This window comes from Pteropus medius, unplaced genomic scaffold (assembly GCF_902729225.1).
Source record: "Pteropus medius unplaced genomic scaffold, Ma_sr-lr_union100, whole genome shotgun sequence".
Taxonomy (NCBI): domain Eukaryota; kingdom Metazoa; phylum Chordata; class Mammalia; order Chiroptera; family Pteropodidae; genus Pteropus; species Pteropus medius.
Window position 1 is genome coordinate 3,289,585 of NW_024342257.1, and position 19,061 is coordinate 3,308,645.

General features: G+C 33.5%; 1 protein-coding gene across 11 annotated transcripts in view; it reads right to left on the minus strand.

The window, feature by feature from the left end:
* Positions 1-19,061, minus strand: part of DIAPH2 (diaphanous related formin 2) — a 939,022-nt gene that overhangs the window by 864,021 nt on the left and 55,940 nt on the right. For 10 of the 11 annotated variants that reach the window (XM_039859137.1, XM_039859172.1, XM_039859127.1 and 7 more), the window contains 2 exons: positions 7,582-7,686; positions 2,632-2,652 (listed from right to left, as the gene is read on the minus strand). In XM_039859137.1, coding sequence (XP_039715071.1) covers positions 2,632-2,652; positions 7,582-7,686 — 126 coding nt within the window. The remainder of the gene's footprint in view (positions 1-2,631; positions 2,653-7,581; positions 7,687-19,061) is intronic. The other variant, XM_039859114.1, reaches the window with a different exon arrangement.

The window sequence follows — 19,061 nt, forward strand, 5'->3', positions numbered from 1 at the left end:
TGCCTTTATTGTGTTTACCTGGCTGTCTTCCTCATTTGACTTAGTATTTTGAGAGCAGAAGCTATGTTGATTGGGGAAGAGAGACATATAAATGATTTATTAAAATAAAATATGTTAAATATTATAACACTATATACACAGTGCTATGGGAAGGAAGGAGTTATCTAGGACAGCTTCTCCTTTTAAGATTGACATGAAGCTTAATCTTGATGGATATTTAGGAGCTTGCTGGGCACACTAAAAAAAAGAAAAGAGCATTCTAGCTCAAAGAAATAGAATATGCTTGACTTAGAAGTATTATAGAACAGGACGTCAAGGAATTGCCAAGTCTTCCTATACAGATAGAGGACAGGCACATGTGATAATGCAACTAGAAATGAAATTAGAAAAGGGGGATGACCAAGGGCATCAGGGAGCCACTTGAAAGTTTTAAGAAGGGAAACACATGATCTCTAGTCACAGTGTAGAACATGCATGAGCCCGGTGGGAGAGGGGAGAGCAAAGACTAGGAGACTACCGATTACCTAGGAGGCTACGGAGATCACAAATGTGTTGTGTGTAAATGATGAGTCTGAACTACGAGATCTACATGGGGGTTATTAGGGGATAGAGTTGACAGTTATTTAGGAAAAATGATCAACAGAACTTGGTAACTGAATATGGAGGAATTGGTAGTATTTCACTGGCTTTTGGCATAAGCCATTGGATTGTTTATGTTATCAAGACCAGAAATAAAGGCTGTCTCCAGCCCATGTTAAAATAAGCTCAAGATTCCTCTACCATACAAAACTTCATTATTTAATCCCACCCTTCTATACCTAGCAGTTTATAACAGGTCTTCACTGACTCACAGGTCTCCTAGGTAGTCCCCCACCCCAAATAAATCTTTCTCTATCCTTAACCAGTATTTCTCAAAGTGTGCTCTTCAGCCTACCTTAACAGAATCTCCTGCAGCTCTTGATTTTAAAAAATTCTCAGTTCTTGGCCCTAGCCCAGACCCCATAAGAGACAAAAATTGCATTGGATATACTTTCAAGTTTAAGAACCGTTAGCCTAATTCATCCTACCTACCTCTATCAAATTTATTTTTCTTAAACCCTGCTGTCCTCATGTCATTTCCTTGCTCAGACTAATTTCTAATCTTCTGCCTAGACTTTAAGATCCTCTTTCAACTTGATTTTTTTCTATCTTTCCAATATACATTCTTTGTTCCTGCTAACTCAACTTCATCTCTCACTTCCCTCTTCCCTACTGCGCCCCCAACAGGATTTCCTTCTTTCTCTAAACCTTTGCATTGAATATTACTTCTCTAATCTGGGAGCTTCTTCACAGTCTCCTCTCCCTAGTCAAATCCCAGCCATCATAACTAACTATTCCAGAAAGCCCAGTTTAAGTCCAGAAGTTTTCATGGAACTTTCTCTAATTACTCTAACCCTACTTCTTGCTCCTATTTTTGAATTATAGTAAGTCCTCGCTTACGTTGTTGATAGTTTCCTGGAAACTATGACTTTAAGCAAAACGACATAAAACAAAACCAATTTTCCCATAGGCTAATTGATATAACAAGAGTTAAGTTCCTAAGGCATCTCATCAATGCTATAATAGAACAATGCCGAACAAAACACCATTATTCAAGGACCTGCTGTGCACTTAAGATCAGCATGTACAATTTAAGGTTTGATTATTTAATAATATATTATTGAAACTATAAGGTCTTATTCTTATTTTCTAGTCATCAGTGCACCTAGCACAGTTCTTGGCACATAATATGCACTAAAGAAATATCTGCTGATTTTTTTAAATTATCCTGAAAGATTAGTGGCTTTTTTCCCCTTGATGTCACATGAATTAAAAAAAAATCAATTTATTAAAGTCGAACAAATATTAAATACATTTGTTATGCTAGAGATGATAGTGATGTCAAAGATGTTTCCGGCCTTGTTTTCTAAATACAGACTGCTTAGTCATGAAGGCAAGGTAATTAGTTACAAATACCTCTCAATTACCATAGAGGCCATGTTTGTATATTACATAAGAGAGAAAAACAGTGCCTTGAATATAAAATCTTTAAAAGACAGCAACAGAAAGAGTCTTAAAAGATAATGTAGACGATCACTTCAATTTATCCATTTAATAACAACCTCAGAGAAATTAATAGGACTTGCCCAAGGTCACAGAGCCAATTAGCAGCACCCAGCACAGACAAGCATCCAGGCCTCCTGACCGAACATCAAGGGTTGTTTTCATTACCCTATGTGCTCAGTGATACTAAAATCAAAGTGAGATATTTTAGTAAGAATTCCTGACAGCATAAACTAACATTTTAGGAGTCTCCTCTTGCCATTACAAGAAACTGAGGCAAAACACACATTTTATCAGAATCCTAAAGACTGACACAGGCACAGTTCTAAGGTCAAACTTTCTAAGACAAAATATACAAGCATGTTCCAGTTCTAAAACATTTCTCAAACTACAAGAAAAACAGTTACCATAGCTAATATTCATATCACTGCTTTGGTAAAATATACACTGAAAGAAGAACCAAACATATAAAATACTATAAACAAAAATCACTTAATTCCCAAAAGCGCAAATTCACATCTAAGGGTAAAATACATCTTTTGTACTCACCGTAACTTTACTTCCAACTATCTGCATGCAGTGGTCAACGGAGAGTGGTTATGGTGTGTAAAAAAAAAACAAAAACAAAAACAAAAAAAAACAAACAGCAACAGTATTAGTAATTAGAAGCTTTTCACAGAAGTGTTTAGTAAATTAGTAAATAGCTAACCTTTAAGTGCATACTTTTAATAACAGATCTAGAGATTAAAACAAATATATCAGTATTAATTTCTACTGTATTTCAATAAATTCTGTAGAATAAGGATTCCCAAATAGAAGATTATTACTATTTGAGGATTTCTCTTTTAAATGTACTGTAATGGAATTCTCATATAGTGCAATCTAAATATGAAGTAATGCAAGATTAAGTGTAATTAGACATCAGCTATTTTACCAACCCACACAGCCCCTCAAATAAATTAGCAACAGAATTTTTTTCCCAGAAAATATTGTTTTTTTTCTTTCTTTTCCTGTTATAACAGGTATACTATTAAGGTTGAAATAAGGTATTTTAGAATATTAATCTTGCATTTAAAGTCATGCATTAAGAAAATTGGAATATTTTATATTGTTATAAATTTGAGGTTTATAATATTCTTTTATATTATACTTGAAAATTACAAGGAAGATAGATTGCTTATGAGTCTAGTTTTCTAGGTCATCCTAGCATTTCTATTATAAGATTAGAGTTTTCTATATAATGTGAAGACAAAGCAGCATTTTATATTTGATCATGCGGTTATTCATAAGGAGGAAACAGTTCAAAATTGCAACTTTGATTGAGCTTTTCCTAATGGATAAGAGATAAAGGAATTTCTGAAGGGCAGAGTTGTGTTTGAAAAAAAGAGAAGTAAAATCACAGTCTTAAACATAATTTTGTGCCAAAATCTAAATATAATCATTGTTATCAGATTCCTATACTTGAATATCAAGCAATGTCCAAAACAGAGCCAATCTACAATCTAAAACCATTAATCTAATAGCAGTAATTACCAATATGTTTTCTATTTTTCAGCTAGTACTTTAAAAAAAAATAAAATATAACTGAAATCCTATTAAGAATCCTAAATTGAACAGGATACCACAAGAAACAAAAAGATAATGAGTTTCCAAGTAAATTATTTCAGAGGAATCCATGAATCTCCAAGTAGAGAAGCAGCTTTCGTAAAATATTCACTCAACAGACTATTTACAGGCAGCAGTTAGTTATTTAGTTGAATAAAAGCCTCTTTGGTGCCATTAACAGTGTTCTGAATTGAAAGATATGCTATTGACCTAAATTATTCCTCCCACCAAAAAGACAGAGGTCTTATTTTTCCCTTGTTTATTTAGCACAGACATGAGACTAAAAAACATGAACATGAGCCTGTCTTGAGAATAAAGACAGGTCTACACCTAGTGAAATGACCAGAATATGGTCCATTTAATGATTCATTTGGATTACAAAATGACTGCATTTAGCTAAAGCATATACAGTGAACAGATTAGATTGGCAAAGGGAAGCTAAGGAAAACTGGTTTGGTCGTGTTTGAGTTCAATTGTTTTACCAAATCCAGACCATGCCTGGAAAAGAAGACCCGAGAAAGAAAATATCTGATAATGGCAAAAGCAAAGCCATAACACGTTTATGCAAAAATACATGTAGATACAATGCAACTTTAATTGCTTAGTATATGCATTAATCTAATGAATCTATAGATGTATTTGGTAACACTATTTAAAATTATTTCCTATTGAGATTTTTTCAAGTCAATGATAGCTCCCAATGGCTCGTGTAGTCAAAAATATAATTTTACACATTTTAAAATCTCAACTTTGTGATTTAAGTTAGAAATAAACTAGTTTCTTAATATTCTAATAGGAACATTGGCATGTGCCAAACTAATGTTAAAATTTCAGTGATTACTTTTTCCTCATAATGGTCTATATAGGCTGTTCTGATACAATATGCCAGATACCCTCTAAATCACTGACGTAGTATGCCTCTTTCGGGATTATGAATCGGTATGACATCTGCAATATTAACAAAGCTTGGTTTCCCATTTCTTAAAACATGCTGCTGTTTTGAAAACATAGATTCTTCTAGATTATTTGTGGTCAAATGATGTACATGTACCAACTACCCTAGGTCAGGTCCAGAACCGCACGTGCTACAATAAGCAAACAAGCCTAGTTTGCACAGAGAAGAAGTTCTTCACAACTTTATTTGAAGGTCATTCATCACTGTCAGAATTACTCAAGCTACTTTTTCTTTTAACATTCACACAACTTAACATTCTCTATTGTGGGGCTTCAAGAAGGAAAAACTAGGCAGTAGTTTTATTATCTTTTCATTTCCTTTACATTCTCTTATTCCATGCTAATTTTAGCAAAGTTCATTACATAACAAAAGACTCATTTGCTTTAGAAACAGCTTTTGAGCACATACCTGTGTATAGTTTCATCTTGCTTTACTGTGCTTACCCAGGAACCCAGGAAGATGATGGATGTTTCTTATGGAGTTCATATTTCATTTGTTTGTTTTTCAATTCCAAACAAACTGACTAAGGCATGTGTTAAAGGGGGAAATGTACAATTTATGTTTAAATTTAACTATAATTCTCACATGTTCTATATGTGACTATAAAACATTTCTCCACCAGGGACTCTACCCCTCAACTTTGTTTTTACTTCAAGATGAAAGTTTTGACTACTTACAAAGCATTTTCATAAAGAAATAGGTATAATCATATCTACTTCAAATGAGAAAACATTTTTAACTAGTGTATCAACATAATGAAAAATCATTAAAAAAGTATAAGATATGCAAGCAGGATGGAAACCTTGGTTACACACAGGCAAACAGCCATACATTAAGTTATCATTTATGCAAAATTTATTGCTATAATAATGAAGAGGTCAAAAGACAAGAGGAATATTTGTCACCAAATGGCATCCCTCTCACATTCAAAAGAAAATTACATATGCAATTTTCTTTGTTTTAACAACAGAAAACACAATACGAATTAATGTCTCCCCCAAGGTGAGAAAGATTTAAAATATACTTATCAACAGGCTTTCTTTCATCATAATATTTGCTCCATGAAAAATATTAGCAAATAAAATGTAGAATCTTATGTCTCTAATGAAAGTGCTGTACACATGTCTGGTGCTCATATGTATGCCGAATGAAACAAAGGTCATACGCTAAATAGGTACAGTACTGATTTTGAGGCAAACACCTTAAACATAGAATTTTCACTGTCTTTTGAGAAACGTTCAATTTCCATTTTTTAAATAAAGCAATTCAAGAGAGCTCATTCACGTTTACCCAAATTTTAGCATTTTAATCTGAAAAATGAGCATATAACTTAAAGTGTGCATTCTTTGGTCATATGAAGAGGAAACGATATGAGAATAAATGAAAACAAGTTCCACATAGCAATAGAATAAAAATAAAAAAGTTAAGGGCTTCATATCATCTCCATCACATTCGATCCTACTTACACAAACAAAACAACAAATGAGCCAGAAACACTAACAAAATCATCTCATTAAAAACACTACATGATTATTCATATATTCTTATCTATATTTTGCACTCAGATTTAGTTATACAGATTTACTACTGTATTTGCCTTTAGGTATTTGAAAAATAACACTGAAGGTACACCCTGCATTTTTCTAAAGCATTTTACTGTGAACAATAACTTGAGTGCAAAAATGAGAAGAGATTCATCAGAATTTCAAAGTAAAACCCTATGCATCACCTAATTCTATTGAAAACGACGCTCATGGCAAATTTCACTTATCACTCGAAACATATTTCTGCCCTTGGATACCAGAAGAAAATTAAAAAACATGCTGTTGCTCTACTCTGGCAGAGCTGCAATGCGTTATGTTTAAATAGTTCAGCATTCAGATTTAGCTAGCTTAAAGTACAATATGGAATCAATATGATTGTAGAATTCAGAGCAAAATGCATCAGTAATCGCCATTGCAATTATTGTACTGAAATAGCATTAAGAGGGTAGTCAAATAATTTTAGGATATGTTTTTTCAAATGAAGAACTGTTTTCTTCACTGGTCAACTTTTTAAATTTAAAATATGCATGTTTTAAATGTACGTGTTTGTGCATTTACGTGTATAATATATATGTGTAGATATATAATATATACATGCATAGTGATTTCATGAACTCTAGATGTGAAAAGTTTTTTTTTTTACATAAATGTAAACAATACATTTCCCATTTCAAAAACATTTTTTTTTTTTTTTTTTTACAAAAAGAAAAAAATCAAACCTGGAGCCTATTTTTGGAGGTACCTTAGGATGTGACCAAAGCAACATATTCCATTAAAACACTAAGTTTTCCCACTGATAACAAGTCTTTTCAATGAACCTACTTTCAAATCTTTTGAGATTCAGACAGATTTGATTAAAGCTCCTATTAAGTAACCTTCTTTATATCAAATTAAGCTGTACAATAACAATTACGAGGCAGTTTACATAGCATCACATAAGATAAAAAACTAACAAAACTGCATAATAAAAATATTGCTAAAATATTCATGCAAGCAGATGCCAGACATATAGCTTCGATGTAAACTTAAAACTTGTGACTAGGCTATATTTGTATCTTCTCCCTCAAAATCCAAAATTTTCATATAACCAACTGTATATTTCATGGAATACCTGCAAATTGCTGTCCAATTTTATTAAGTGCATAAAACCTCTGCCCCAAGACTCACTGGATTAACTCAGGTCCTTCTATCTTCAGTTAATTTTGTTTATAGTAATGGAAGTCTAATTAGAAACAGTTTTGAATATATACTAAATGTGTAAAAATATATAATTATTTTTTCTGAATAGTCTATATGAGTACACTGAGTTAAGAACTTGAAAATCTGAGGTTGTTTATTTTTAAGCAGATAATACTAAGCTCATTACGTTGGTGCCAGGAAAGTCTCACTACTTACAGATTTGGCTGTAGCAGAAATATACTGGACAACCATCTCACGCTTGGTGATAAAATCTTTGTTTCGTAAAGGAGCTTTTCGTTCTTCATTAAGGTTCATGTCCTCCTATTAGAAAGAACATTGTAAGCATTAGCAAATTTCTGCTAAAGAGTTTCAAAAGTGGTTAATAAATATTCTGTCTTAAAATAGTAAGTCATGTTGTGACTTACAACAGTAATCGTTTCTGTGGATCCTTCACTTTTATTTTCTACTCTAGACACCAAAATCTTGTATAAAATTTACCATGGCTCATATCTCTACCAAGTCATATAATGAGCAGAAAGAAAACAATATTTTTCAACTATTCTACAAAATAAATTTGCAGTTTATAGCATAGATATACATCACATAGCCTTAGCAATGCTATTTATTTACTCTGGTAGCCAAAATAAATAACAAACATACATTTTGCTATTTGGCATATGCTCCCTTAGAATTACTATTATCTAGAAAAGCAAATATGATTTGTAAATTAATAGGAAATATATATCTATAATATGTCACTGACAAAATATTCATGAGAAGTTGCTAGATTTGGAAAAGCAAAAAAAGAGAGAGAGAGGGTGGGAGAGGGAGAAAGGAAGGGAGAGAAGGAGAGGGAGGAAAAGGGAAGGGGGAGTGGAGGGAGGGGAGGTAGGGACGGGGAGGGAGAGGGGAGAGGGGAGAGGGAGAGGGAGGGAGGGAGGGAGAGAGAGAGAGAAAGAGAGAGAAATATAGTTAACTGTATTGGGATAACAAAAAACCCTCATTGGAGGGAAAATATTCAATTACAAGAACACATTGTTTTGAGGTTCAATAAGCTTTAATTTGGTTGGGAATCTTCCTTTACTTTGTGATACACACATAACCTTTTCACTAGACAAATTATTTTTCTTCATTTTGAAACTCACGTTAACCCTTGCAAAATATTAAGACATTCTTGAGGGGTCACCAAGTTGGAAATGACTGTGCTTCAAAAACAACATCGAAAGAAAAGACAACGAATGGGTGAAAATACTTACAAATCATGCCTGATAACAGATTTGTATCCAGAATATATAAAGAACTCTGACAAATTAATAACAAAAGAAAACAAGAAAAACAATTACAAATGGGCAAGAAATTTGAACGGACATTTCTCTAAAGAAGATATACAAATGGCCAATAAGTACATGATGTTCAACATCATTATTCATTAGGGAAATGCAAATCAAAACAATAATAAGATACCACTTCACTCCTCCTAAGATGGCTAGGATGAAAAAGATAGTAACAACAAATGTTGGTGTGGATGTGGAGAAATTAGAACTCTGCCACATTGTCAGTAAGAATGAAATGATGCAGCCACTTTGGAAAACAGTCTAGCAGTTTCTTTAAAAGTTACATGTAGAGTTACCACATGACCCAGCTTATACCCAAGAGAAATGAAAGCATGTCCACACAAAAACTTGTACATGAATATTCACAGCAGTATCATCAAAGAGTGGAAGCAATCTAAATGTCTGTCAAGTGATGAATGTATAAACAAATGTTATATGTCCATACAGTGAAATGTTATTCAGCCACAAAGAGGAATGATGCACTGATACATGTTATAGAATGAAGAAATGACATTATGCTAAGTGAAAGAAGCCAGTCACAAAAGACCACACATCACATGATCCCATTTATATTAAATGTCCAGGATAGGCAAATTTAGAAAGACAGAAAGTGGATTAGTGGTTGCCTGGGGCAAGAGAGGAGGGGATGAGTGGATTGGGGTGTGACTGCTGGTGGGCATGGTATTTCTTTTGGGGGTGATAAAAATGTTCTAAAACTAATTGTTGTGATGGTTACACAGCTCTTTGAATATACTAAAAAACACATTGAACACTTTTAGAGGGTAGATTTTATGGTATGTGAATTGCATCTCAATTAAAAAAAAAACATTTTTATCCCTTTACTCTCCTAGTAATTCTGGCTTAATCAAGTAAATTAATGGGCAAGGAAAAATATTAAAATTATTTTAAAGACTCAGATGTGAGAATGTGGGAGGAAAACAAAGGATCCATAAAAAGTAATCAAAGTGCATCTATCTATTGATTATTAACTTTGTTGACAGCAAGAATCTCATGATCTATATTTGCACCCACTTCAGTGACTCCTATGACAATTCATTCAGTCAATACCTATAAATTTTGCATATATATAAACATAACTGCCCTTCCTATCACCTCTATCACTGTCTCCACCCCTACCGTTCCTATCTTATCTTATTTCTCATTTATATATCATACTTGTTATTGACTTACTTGAAAGCAGGAGACAGCTTCTTTCCAATCTTTCTCTTACATAGGCTAGATTTAGCATTGTTGAATTAGTAAAGTCATATAAACGAGGTTGGATAACGCTTTTAATATAGTCCACAGATACTCATCTATGTTTTGTGTCAAATTTAACAAACCAGGCAGCCTGTCCCATCTTAGGGAAGTTTAAGTTTTGCTAAGTTTTCTTTGGATGACTAGATGTGAAACATGTACAAAAAAATACTAACAGCATGTTAAGGTGGCGTGACTGTGTCATTATTTTTTCTTCTCTACTTCTAAATTTTGAATCACTTATTTACTAGACACTTACCATGCTCCAGGAACTATGCTAGCCTCACTATCGGAGTGTAAATTTGAAAGTCTGCCTGTACCCACAAATTAAATGAATTATTATTTATGAAGCACTTGGAACAATGCGTAACACTTAGTAAATGCTAACTTTGTTAAACAAAAATATATAATTCATGGTCTAGTATGGAAAATAGATATGCAAAGAAATAATTATAATAGAGGCATGCATATGATGCTTGGGCAACTCAGAGGACAGATGGAAAGGTCAAAGAAGTCTTCGTGAGGATTTGGGTCTTGAAAGATGAGAAAAGTCTGAGTGAAAGCAAGGAGACTAGCTAGGAGACCAAAGTGGTCTGCGGTCATATTTGGCCGCCCAACAGCATCCGAACACATCATCTATATTTTAATATACCCTCACAGTGTCAGTCTCACTGAACCAATGAAGAATCCATAAAGACTACATTTGCCAGTCTCCCTTATAACAAGAGTACAGGCATGTGGCTTAGTTTCCACTACTAAAATGCATCTATGGGAGGTGTAGATTCAGAAGTGAACTATGTAAGGAAGCAGGCCACAAGTAAACTACCCATTTTGCTGGCATGGGTGGCAACAGAGGTGATGTGGTTATGGAATTGGTGGCAGCAGCCGATCTTTTTCATCATGACAGTCTGACCAAGTGGTTTTGGGGTGGCAACAGCTCCTTAATCAGACTGATTTCAGTTGTGTGGTTCTAGACGTTATTCCTATAATGTTACCTGGAGCCAGTTTCTGTAACCCTTCTGATTCAAGAGCTACCTAATATCCCTTAATAATATATACACATTTTCTACTTAAACTAGTCCAAGTGGATCCTCTTACATTCAATAATTTGAGCTACTGAAGTAATTCAAGTGACTAGTGATAAGATTCTGAACTGAGAGAGATGGTAGTCAGATTGGACACAAGGAATAAACCTGACAACCACGTAAATATTGTTTGAAAGCAGCATTCTCTCTTTTGGGCTAAAGTATATCTAAACCAGCTCCAACACATTTTCATGTGATTGGCTTAGCATCCATTATCCGTCTCTCTCAAATATTCTCCAGTTTGATAAATGAAGGAAGGAAGGGACTTCTACCTCCTTCATCTTGAAATGCTATACTTCTATTAATTCAGCCTCTGATTTTATTATCTTATTAGCAAGCACATCATTCAGCTGACTCATATTGTGTTTGTTTCCATCAAAACCCCTAAGTATTGCTCACATATGCTAGGCTATGTCTCTACTGTCTCAAAACATTCTGGTTAAATTACAGTCTCTGCAAATGTGGTTAGCATAAATCTGCATCCCCCAAGTAGCATCGACTCTGGGCTGCCTAACAAGATTGACTGTCTGTATCTGTATCTTCGCAGCCTGGCCAAAGAGTGCAGTAGTGCCACCCTCTGGCAATCTCTAGATAGTTTGCTCTCCTTACATTAACAGTTCTGCATTACAATGTACTCCATTCAATTTTTAATGGTATACACTGCTAAGATCATGCCATCGGAGTAGAATTATTTTGTATGGAGGTAGGCAGGACAGTAGGGGCATATGAGATTATAGACCTCAGAGGAATGTTGTCAAGTTTAAGTATGATCATACACGTGAAGCCTGGTGTAGTTAGCTAGCCTTCAGAAGTGCTAGCTAGTTATCATCGCCTCCTCAGTCGCATTTTTTTTATCACTTTTAATCTTACCCCTTTCTGTTTTAATAGTGCAAGGTTGTTTGTGGTTTTCCTACATACATGATGCAGTTACACACTTCCATTAACTCACACATGATGCTGTTCTCTCCATCTAGAACAATGTCATCCTCACCACTCTCTCTCTCGATTAACCCCCATGCCATCTCATCCCACCAACCTCACCCAAACCCATATCTGGCTAACTCATTCTTACACTAGTTCTTTAGATTTCCCCCAAAACGCTTCACTTAGAGATGACTTTCTTCATTCTATTCTACCATATTCATTCCCGTATTGCAGCAGTTATATTGAAACTATCTGATAAGTCCCTCTCCTTTAAACTATAAGCTAACTGAGAGCAGAATTTGGGTCTTTATCTTTGTATTAACAGCAAAGAACATAGTTCCCGCAATGTACTAAGCATTTAATAAATATTTGTTGAACCAATGTGATATTTAGGACCTTTTCTCTAAATATTTTAATTTGCTTTATAGCCACGATTGTGTTTTATTCCCATAAATTTCCTGCATAGGTTAATTGGGAACACATACCATTCATATGAACAGAAAAGACCATAATGACTCATTTTATTCTTATAGAAATAAGAAGTATACTACTAATTAGGTAGCTAATACTTCCAAATCATTAACTCCAGCTTTATAATACAATCATAAAATTAAATAGAGCAATACTCATAATTCGATATTAATTCTAAAGAATGTAACTGAATATGAAACTACTAAACACAAAGTTCTTATATTACTCAAAAAAACAAAAGCTTTTAGTATGTTTAACATTTAGTTACTAGCACTTCTACAATATATGAGAAAACAGTATTCTGTAGCTTTAAAAAAATATTGAAGTCTAAATAATTGACCATTTATATTTTAAGCCATATCTGTAAACATTAATCATTTTTTCTCCTTCCACATATGCCATGATGTAATTTTCCCATTATAGACAAATCCCTTCACTTCTTCAGCAAACATTGTATTCTTAAAGTTATCACTGAGGAGCTATATAGGAATAGTCAAAGGAGAATGTTAAAAAGTTAAACCAGCTGCCTGTTCATTCATTTATATTCTCATTCATTCGTTCTCATTCTCTCTCCTCTCTCTCTCTCCCCATAAGTCTTTAAACAGAAGCAATATAATTTTAAAAACTTTTTCATCTTCTAACACCATTTTCTAACTCTTACACTGTTTTTCTATTTTGCTTTATAAGAGGTGAATGTCAACCTTTTCCATTTTTACATCTCTTCCTTCCCTATAAGAGAAAAGTAATACTTGTTCCTTCTTTATGCAAGTTTGCTCTAAATTTCTTTACATTTTCTATAAATTGTTTCTGTTTCTGCAACATGTCTTGATCTCAGTTTAAAGCTGGATTTTTCCACCTATTGTCTTAAAAATTTGAATTTGGCTTCATCATCAAATGCTTGCCCTATTCCTTCTGCTTCTCAATAGGAATTATTCAAGTATTCTTTAACTGCTATGTTGAAGGGAGCTGCACTCCTGAAGAGAATAACTCAATAATATCCTAGTACCTAAAAATATGCCCTAGCATGAACAGCGATTATAGTTATGTTTGATTATTTTAAGGTTATAAATTAATGGATTCTTACAGCTTCTGTTTAATTTATTCTTTACTAAAGATAGGTTCCATAATTCCTCTAGGTTCTGTGGACAAGAAAGAATAGAACTTTTTTTTTTCCAATAAAAATGTCAAGGATTTTCTACATAATTAAATAATTGTCCAATTTTACGTGTCATTAAATAACTACCCCATGTTTTCAAAAGATCTACTTAACTTTACCTATACAGATTATAGCCATATAACATAAAGAAGCTCAGATGGAAACCAAAGTTAAAGGAAAAAAATTGTCTCTACAAACAATATAGAGCCAAAAAGCAGGAAACACAGCATGACATGAAATGACTATTACTGAGTATGGCACAAAAACTCTTAAATTCTGCTCTCAAGTCCTGCTTGAGGGATCCAACTTTGCATACCTACATATACCTCTTTACCATCATGAGGGCAAATTAAGAAGATATATTTAGATATTATAAAACAAAAGTATTATTTTCACTTTCCCATAATCCTTAATCCTGAGTTCAACATTCAATCAGTGGTCCCTAGAGTTGAGATATTACATAAAGGATCCACTGGAATTTTTGAAATATTTATCTGTATTTGAAAAAACAAGGAGATAAGATTTAATATTTAACATAAGAAGAACATTGGAGCCCTTGCTGTATCCATAGGTCCAAATGGTACACATGAGATATCTTAAGGGGAGAGTGGGATACTCACAATGCATATTTGTTCACTGTCGATCTACGGCAACATACTGTAATCTACATGTACCTGGTTAAGTGGATTTATAGGTTATTTTACCTATTCTTAACTAAGTCAACCCTCAAAAAGACAAAGTGGAAAAGTGGCTTTAAAAGTTTCCTGCAAAGACAACAGATTGAAGATAATAAGATAATACTAATAATGTAAGCACTAGGGAACAAGAAAATGCTAGACTGTTATACCTCCCACTCATAAGTCTGAGCCTTTCATCAATCATATAATATGGTAAAAGTAATGAAAATCTAAGGCTAAGAAGAAGCTGATCCCACAAGATAAAACATTATTAAGGTAACATCAAAATATGGATGGATATTGATTATCAATGAGGACTCTCACTTTATGTGCACACCGTATCATAAAATGTTAATGATAGCACAAAGCCACCTCAAATTAGCAGACCATTTAAAACTCATTTAATAGCAAAAGGCAAAAAGTCTCATGACATTGAGTAAACACTTGGTAGAAGCAGCTGAAATAATATATGCAAAACAACATGGCAGTAAACCAGAACACATTCCTCTGTCAACAAATACTGCTAGAAGACACAGAAATCATTACTAAAAAATGGCTGAAATGAATATTAGAAAAATTACTCAGGGTAGGAGGTTTATCATATAGTTTAATGAAAATACTGCTGGTTTTTCTAAACAACTCAGCTTATATTATTTGCTAGATTGTTTCGATAACAAAATATATAATCTATTTTTCTTTGAGTTGCTAACAGAACAATCTAATAGTGAAAGCATATTATGAAAATAAATGATTTGCTTAATAAAATGATGTTTATGAAAAAAACTCTAAGTGGGAAGTATTCCTGAGTAATGCTACTCCACATGTAAAAATCAAGCCATTGCAAGAAAGAATTTGAAACCAAACTACACAGAGTGCTACAGAGTCATGAATGTAGCTTTTTCTTAAAAAAAAAAAAAAAGTGGGATAGTTCAAATACAGTAGAATATTACAATATTTTAAATGAGATAGGAAGTGAACATGAAAACATGTTGTACCTTACAGAGGTATCTCTGATTATCTCAAGACAAACTATTTAAAAACTGCTGAAATTTAGAATGACCTACGCATTTTTCATTCCCAGAAAGATAAGTGATCCCTTGACACTTTAACAACTAGTAAAAAAGTAACTGTTTAAATGAATGTCATTGGAAAAGATACATACTGACAAACTCAACTTCCAGGTGTGGCCCTTTCACCTCTGCATGACTCACTTCCTCCCTTGCTTCCTGGGATTAGATGCAATGTTTGAGCACACATGGGTAGACGAAAACAAGGATGAGGGTCTACATGTTAAGAATGAAGGAGAAATGCAAACACACGTGTCCCTGATGACATCCGTTGAAGGCCATTTTTTAAAGCCCATTTTGAATCTATTTGTTTAAAAATATAAAAATGCAACACTCCAGATTAATTGCAAGAACAAATGACTGTCATCAAGGATGATAGAAATTTACTAGCCATGGTTCAGCAGGAAACCTTTAATTGATTCATAAATTGGACTGAGAAAAGTTAATACTATGATTTAATAAGTATTGTTAATGATGTTCATGTTCCACTTGGACCTCCATATCTTTGTCAGATTTATGTTTCAACTATAACATATATTAAACCAAATATCAAAATAAAATGATCTGGGAACTAAACCTTCTAATTAGTCTTTTTTTAACAACTTAAAAAATGACGCTGACATTGTTCTCATTAAGAAGTTATTAACCGTGACAGCAAAGGCTTTTTTGTGCCATTAATAAATAAAATAAATTCATTTTAAATCATTTTAAAATCTCGTTCATTTCATGCTTTTCTCATTCCTTACTCTGTATTTTATAATGTACATAGTACATATGTACATGTATATAATTTTTAAAGAAATATATTGGGGTTACTTGCTCAAAAAATATATAAAATATATATTATATATATATATATATATATACTATATGTGTGTATATATGTATATATACATATATGTATGTATGTACGTGTGTGTGTGTGTATGTGTGTGTGTGTATACAGTTTTTCCCTGACAGGCTAAGAAATCAAAAATTTTAGAGACTACTACACTAGTCAAAAGGCTGACAAACTTTTTCTATACAGAACCAGACAGTAAATGTTTAGACTTTGAAGGTCAAATGGGTCTTGTCACAACTGCTCAACTGTGCAATGGTGGCACAAAAGGAGTCACGGACAATATGTATACAAATGGTTGTGATTGTGTTCAACAAAACTTCATTTATGAACACTAAATTTCACATAATTTTCAAGTGCCCTGAAACAGTCATTTGCGGATTTTTTTTCAACCATTTAAAAATATAAAAACAATTCTTACCCTGCAAGCCATACAAAATAAAATTCTAGAGGCAAGGACAGTGTGTCATCTTTCTGCTCCCTGATCCTAATAAAGTATCTGGCTTTCAGTAAAGAGTTGTCAAACTTCTCCATTATGCCAAAATTTTTGTTTGTTTTTTCTTTCTCACAATTACATCTTAGGTTCTGTTCTCCTATATCGCCCCTATTAGAACATAAACTCCTTGAGGGGAGATATTTTCTTTATGGTGTTCTCTTTCTCTCCTCAGAGCTTAGAACATTGCCTAGCATATGGAAAACACTGGACTTCAATGAACTAAATCGTTCAACTTTGGGACTGCTTTAATGCCTTAAAAAATAAAGACAGAAAATTCAGAAGTGACACTGGATTATATAGTATATTCAGGTCTTCTCTGTTTCCTCCTTGAGCCCCTGACACTGGGTTAAGCACTCACGCTAGCCTGCTTCCAGCTGTTCTAGTACCGTGGAAATCATTTGTTGTCTTGCTTGTCTCTCTGACTAAACTCGGAGCTCGATGGGGGCTTGAGAGGTGTCGCATTTATCTTGGTTCCCCTAGCATGTAGCATAGGATTTGGCATTGCACATAGCAACGACTTGTTGTGAAATGTATTCATGCCAATCAATACGAGTAGAATCTTTCAAACAGTAAAAATACTTTTGGAAAACATTTCTATGTAGAAACCAAGAAGAGAGGCAGTGAATTGTGAAGGTTACCAGCTATAATTATAATAAATTTGCAAACCTAGTTCCTTTAATTCTTTAGTGTGGGACTCCTAGCCTACTACTTCCTCAGTTGTGAAACCTTTGGTGAGAATTATATTTGGTAAGGAAATTAAAAAGTGACCCAGATTTAGTTAACTTGTAGACCTATTTATTGGATGTCACTCCTCCTTTCTAAGCTTCTAGAAGTCTGTATAAGAAAATAAAAATTATTGACTTTCTAGTCAATGTCTAGTCATTTCTATGATGCTGCTGTATATTCAGTCTACTAATATGAAGTAAGCATACTAAAAATGGAAACGTAACCAATGGAAATCATGCTATCTAGACAAACTCTAAGGATCTAGTCATTTCTGAAAAGTATTGCAATGGTTTGTTATAGATTTTAAGACCTAGTTTATAATTTATTTTATGGTAATTTAAACCATTAATTAAAATTACCTATGCTGAGTGCACTAAAAGGTTCTCATCCGAATTAACCAATTCCTAAAAGACTGGGTTGGGTGAGCAAGAAACCCATAATAATAATCACCCTAAATGTAAATGGAATGAACTCACCAATAAAAAAGCACAGAGTTGCAAAATGGATCAAAAAACAAAACCCAACCATGTTCTGCATCCAGGAGACACATCTCAGCTCCAAAGACAAATATAGGCTCAAAGTGAAAGGGTGGAAAATGATATTTCAAGCAAATGGCATGCAGAGAAAAGCAGGAGTAGTAGTACTAATATCAGAAGAAATAGACTTCAAAATAAAAAAGGTAAAGAAACATATACTGAGGGACACTTCATAATGATAAAGGGAATCATGCACCAAGAAGACATAACACTTATTAATATCTATGTTCCCAAACAGGGAGCCCCGAAATATGTCAAGCAATTACTAACAGAACTAAAGGGAGAAACAGACCAAAACACTATTGTAGAACGGGATCAAAATATCCCACAGTCAGATATGGACAGATCATCCAAACAGAAAATCAATAAGGAAATAACATCCTTAAATGACACAGTAGACCAAATGGACATAACTGGCATTTACAGAAACTTCCATCCCAAAACACCTGCTTATACGTTCTTCACTAGTGCACATGGAACATTCTCAAGAATTGGCCACATACTGTGACACAGAGATAGCCTCAACAAATAAAAGAGGGTTGAAATCCTACCAACCATATTCTCTGATCATAATGCTTTGAAACTAGAGATCAACTGCAGAAAGAACTACAAGCTACTGAAGAATAACTGGGTCAGAGAAGAAATAAAAAGATCAAGAGATACATAGAAACGAATAATAATGATAGTACAACATATCAAAACTTTTGAGACATGGCAAAAATGGTCATAAAAGGAAATTTCATATCATTACAGGCCTAACTCAAAGAAACAAAAACGAGCCCAAATGAACAACATATGACTTCTTCTTAAAAAAACTAGAAAAAGAAAAACAAACGAAGCCTAAACTCAGAAGGAAAGAAATAATCAAAATTAGAGCAGAATTAAATGAAATTGAAAAAAAAAATAAGTAAATGCAACAAAGAGCTGGTTCATTGAAGGTCAATAAAATTGACAAATCCCTGACCAGACTCACTAAAGATAAAAAAAAAAAAAAAGGACACAAAGAAACAAAATCAGGGATGAAAGAGGGGAAATTACAACTGACATTGCAGAAATACAAAAGATCATACTAGAATACTACGAAAAAGTATATAACAACAAATTTAATAACCTAGAAGAAATGGACCCG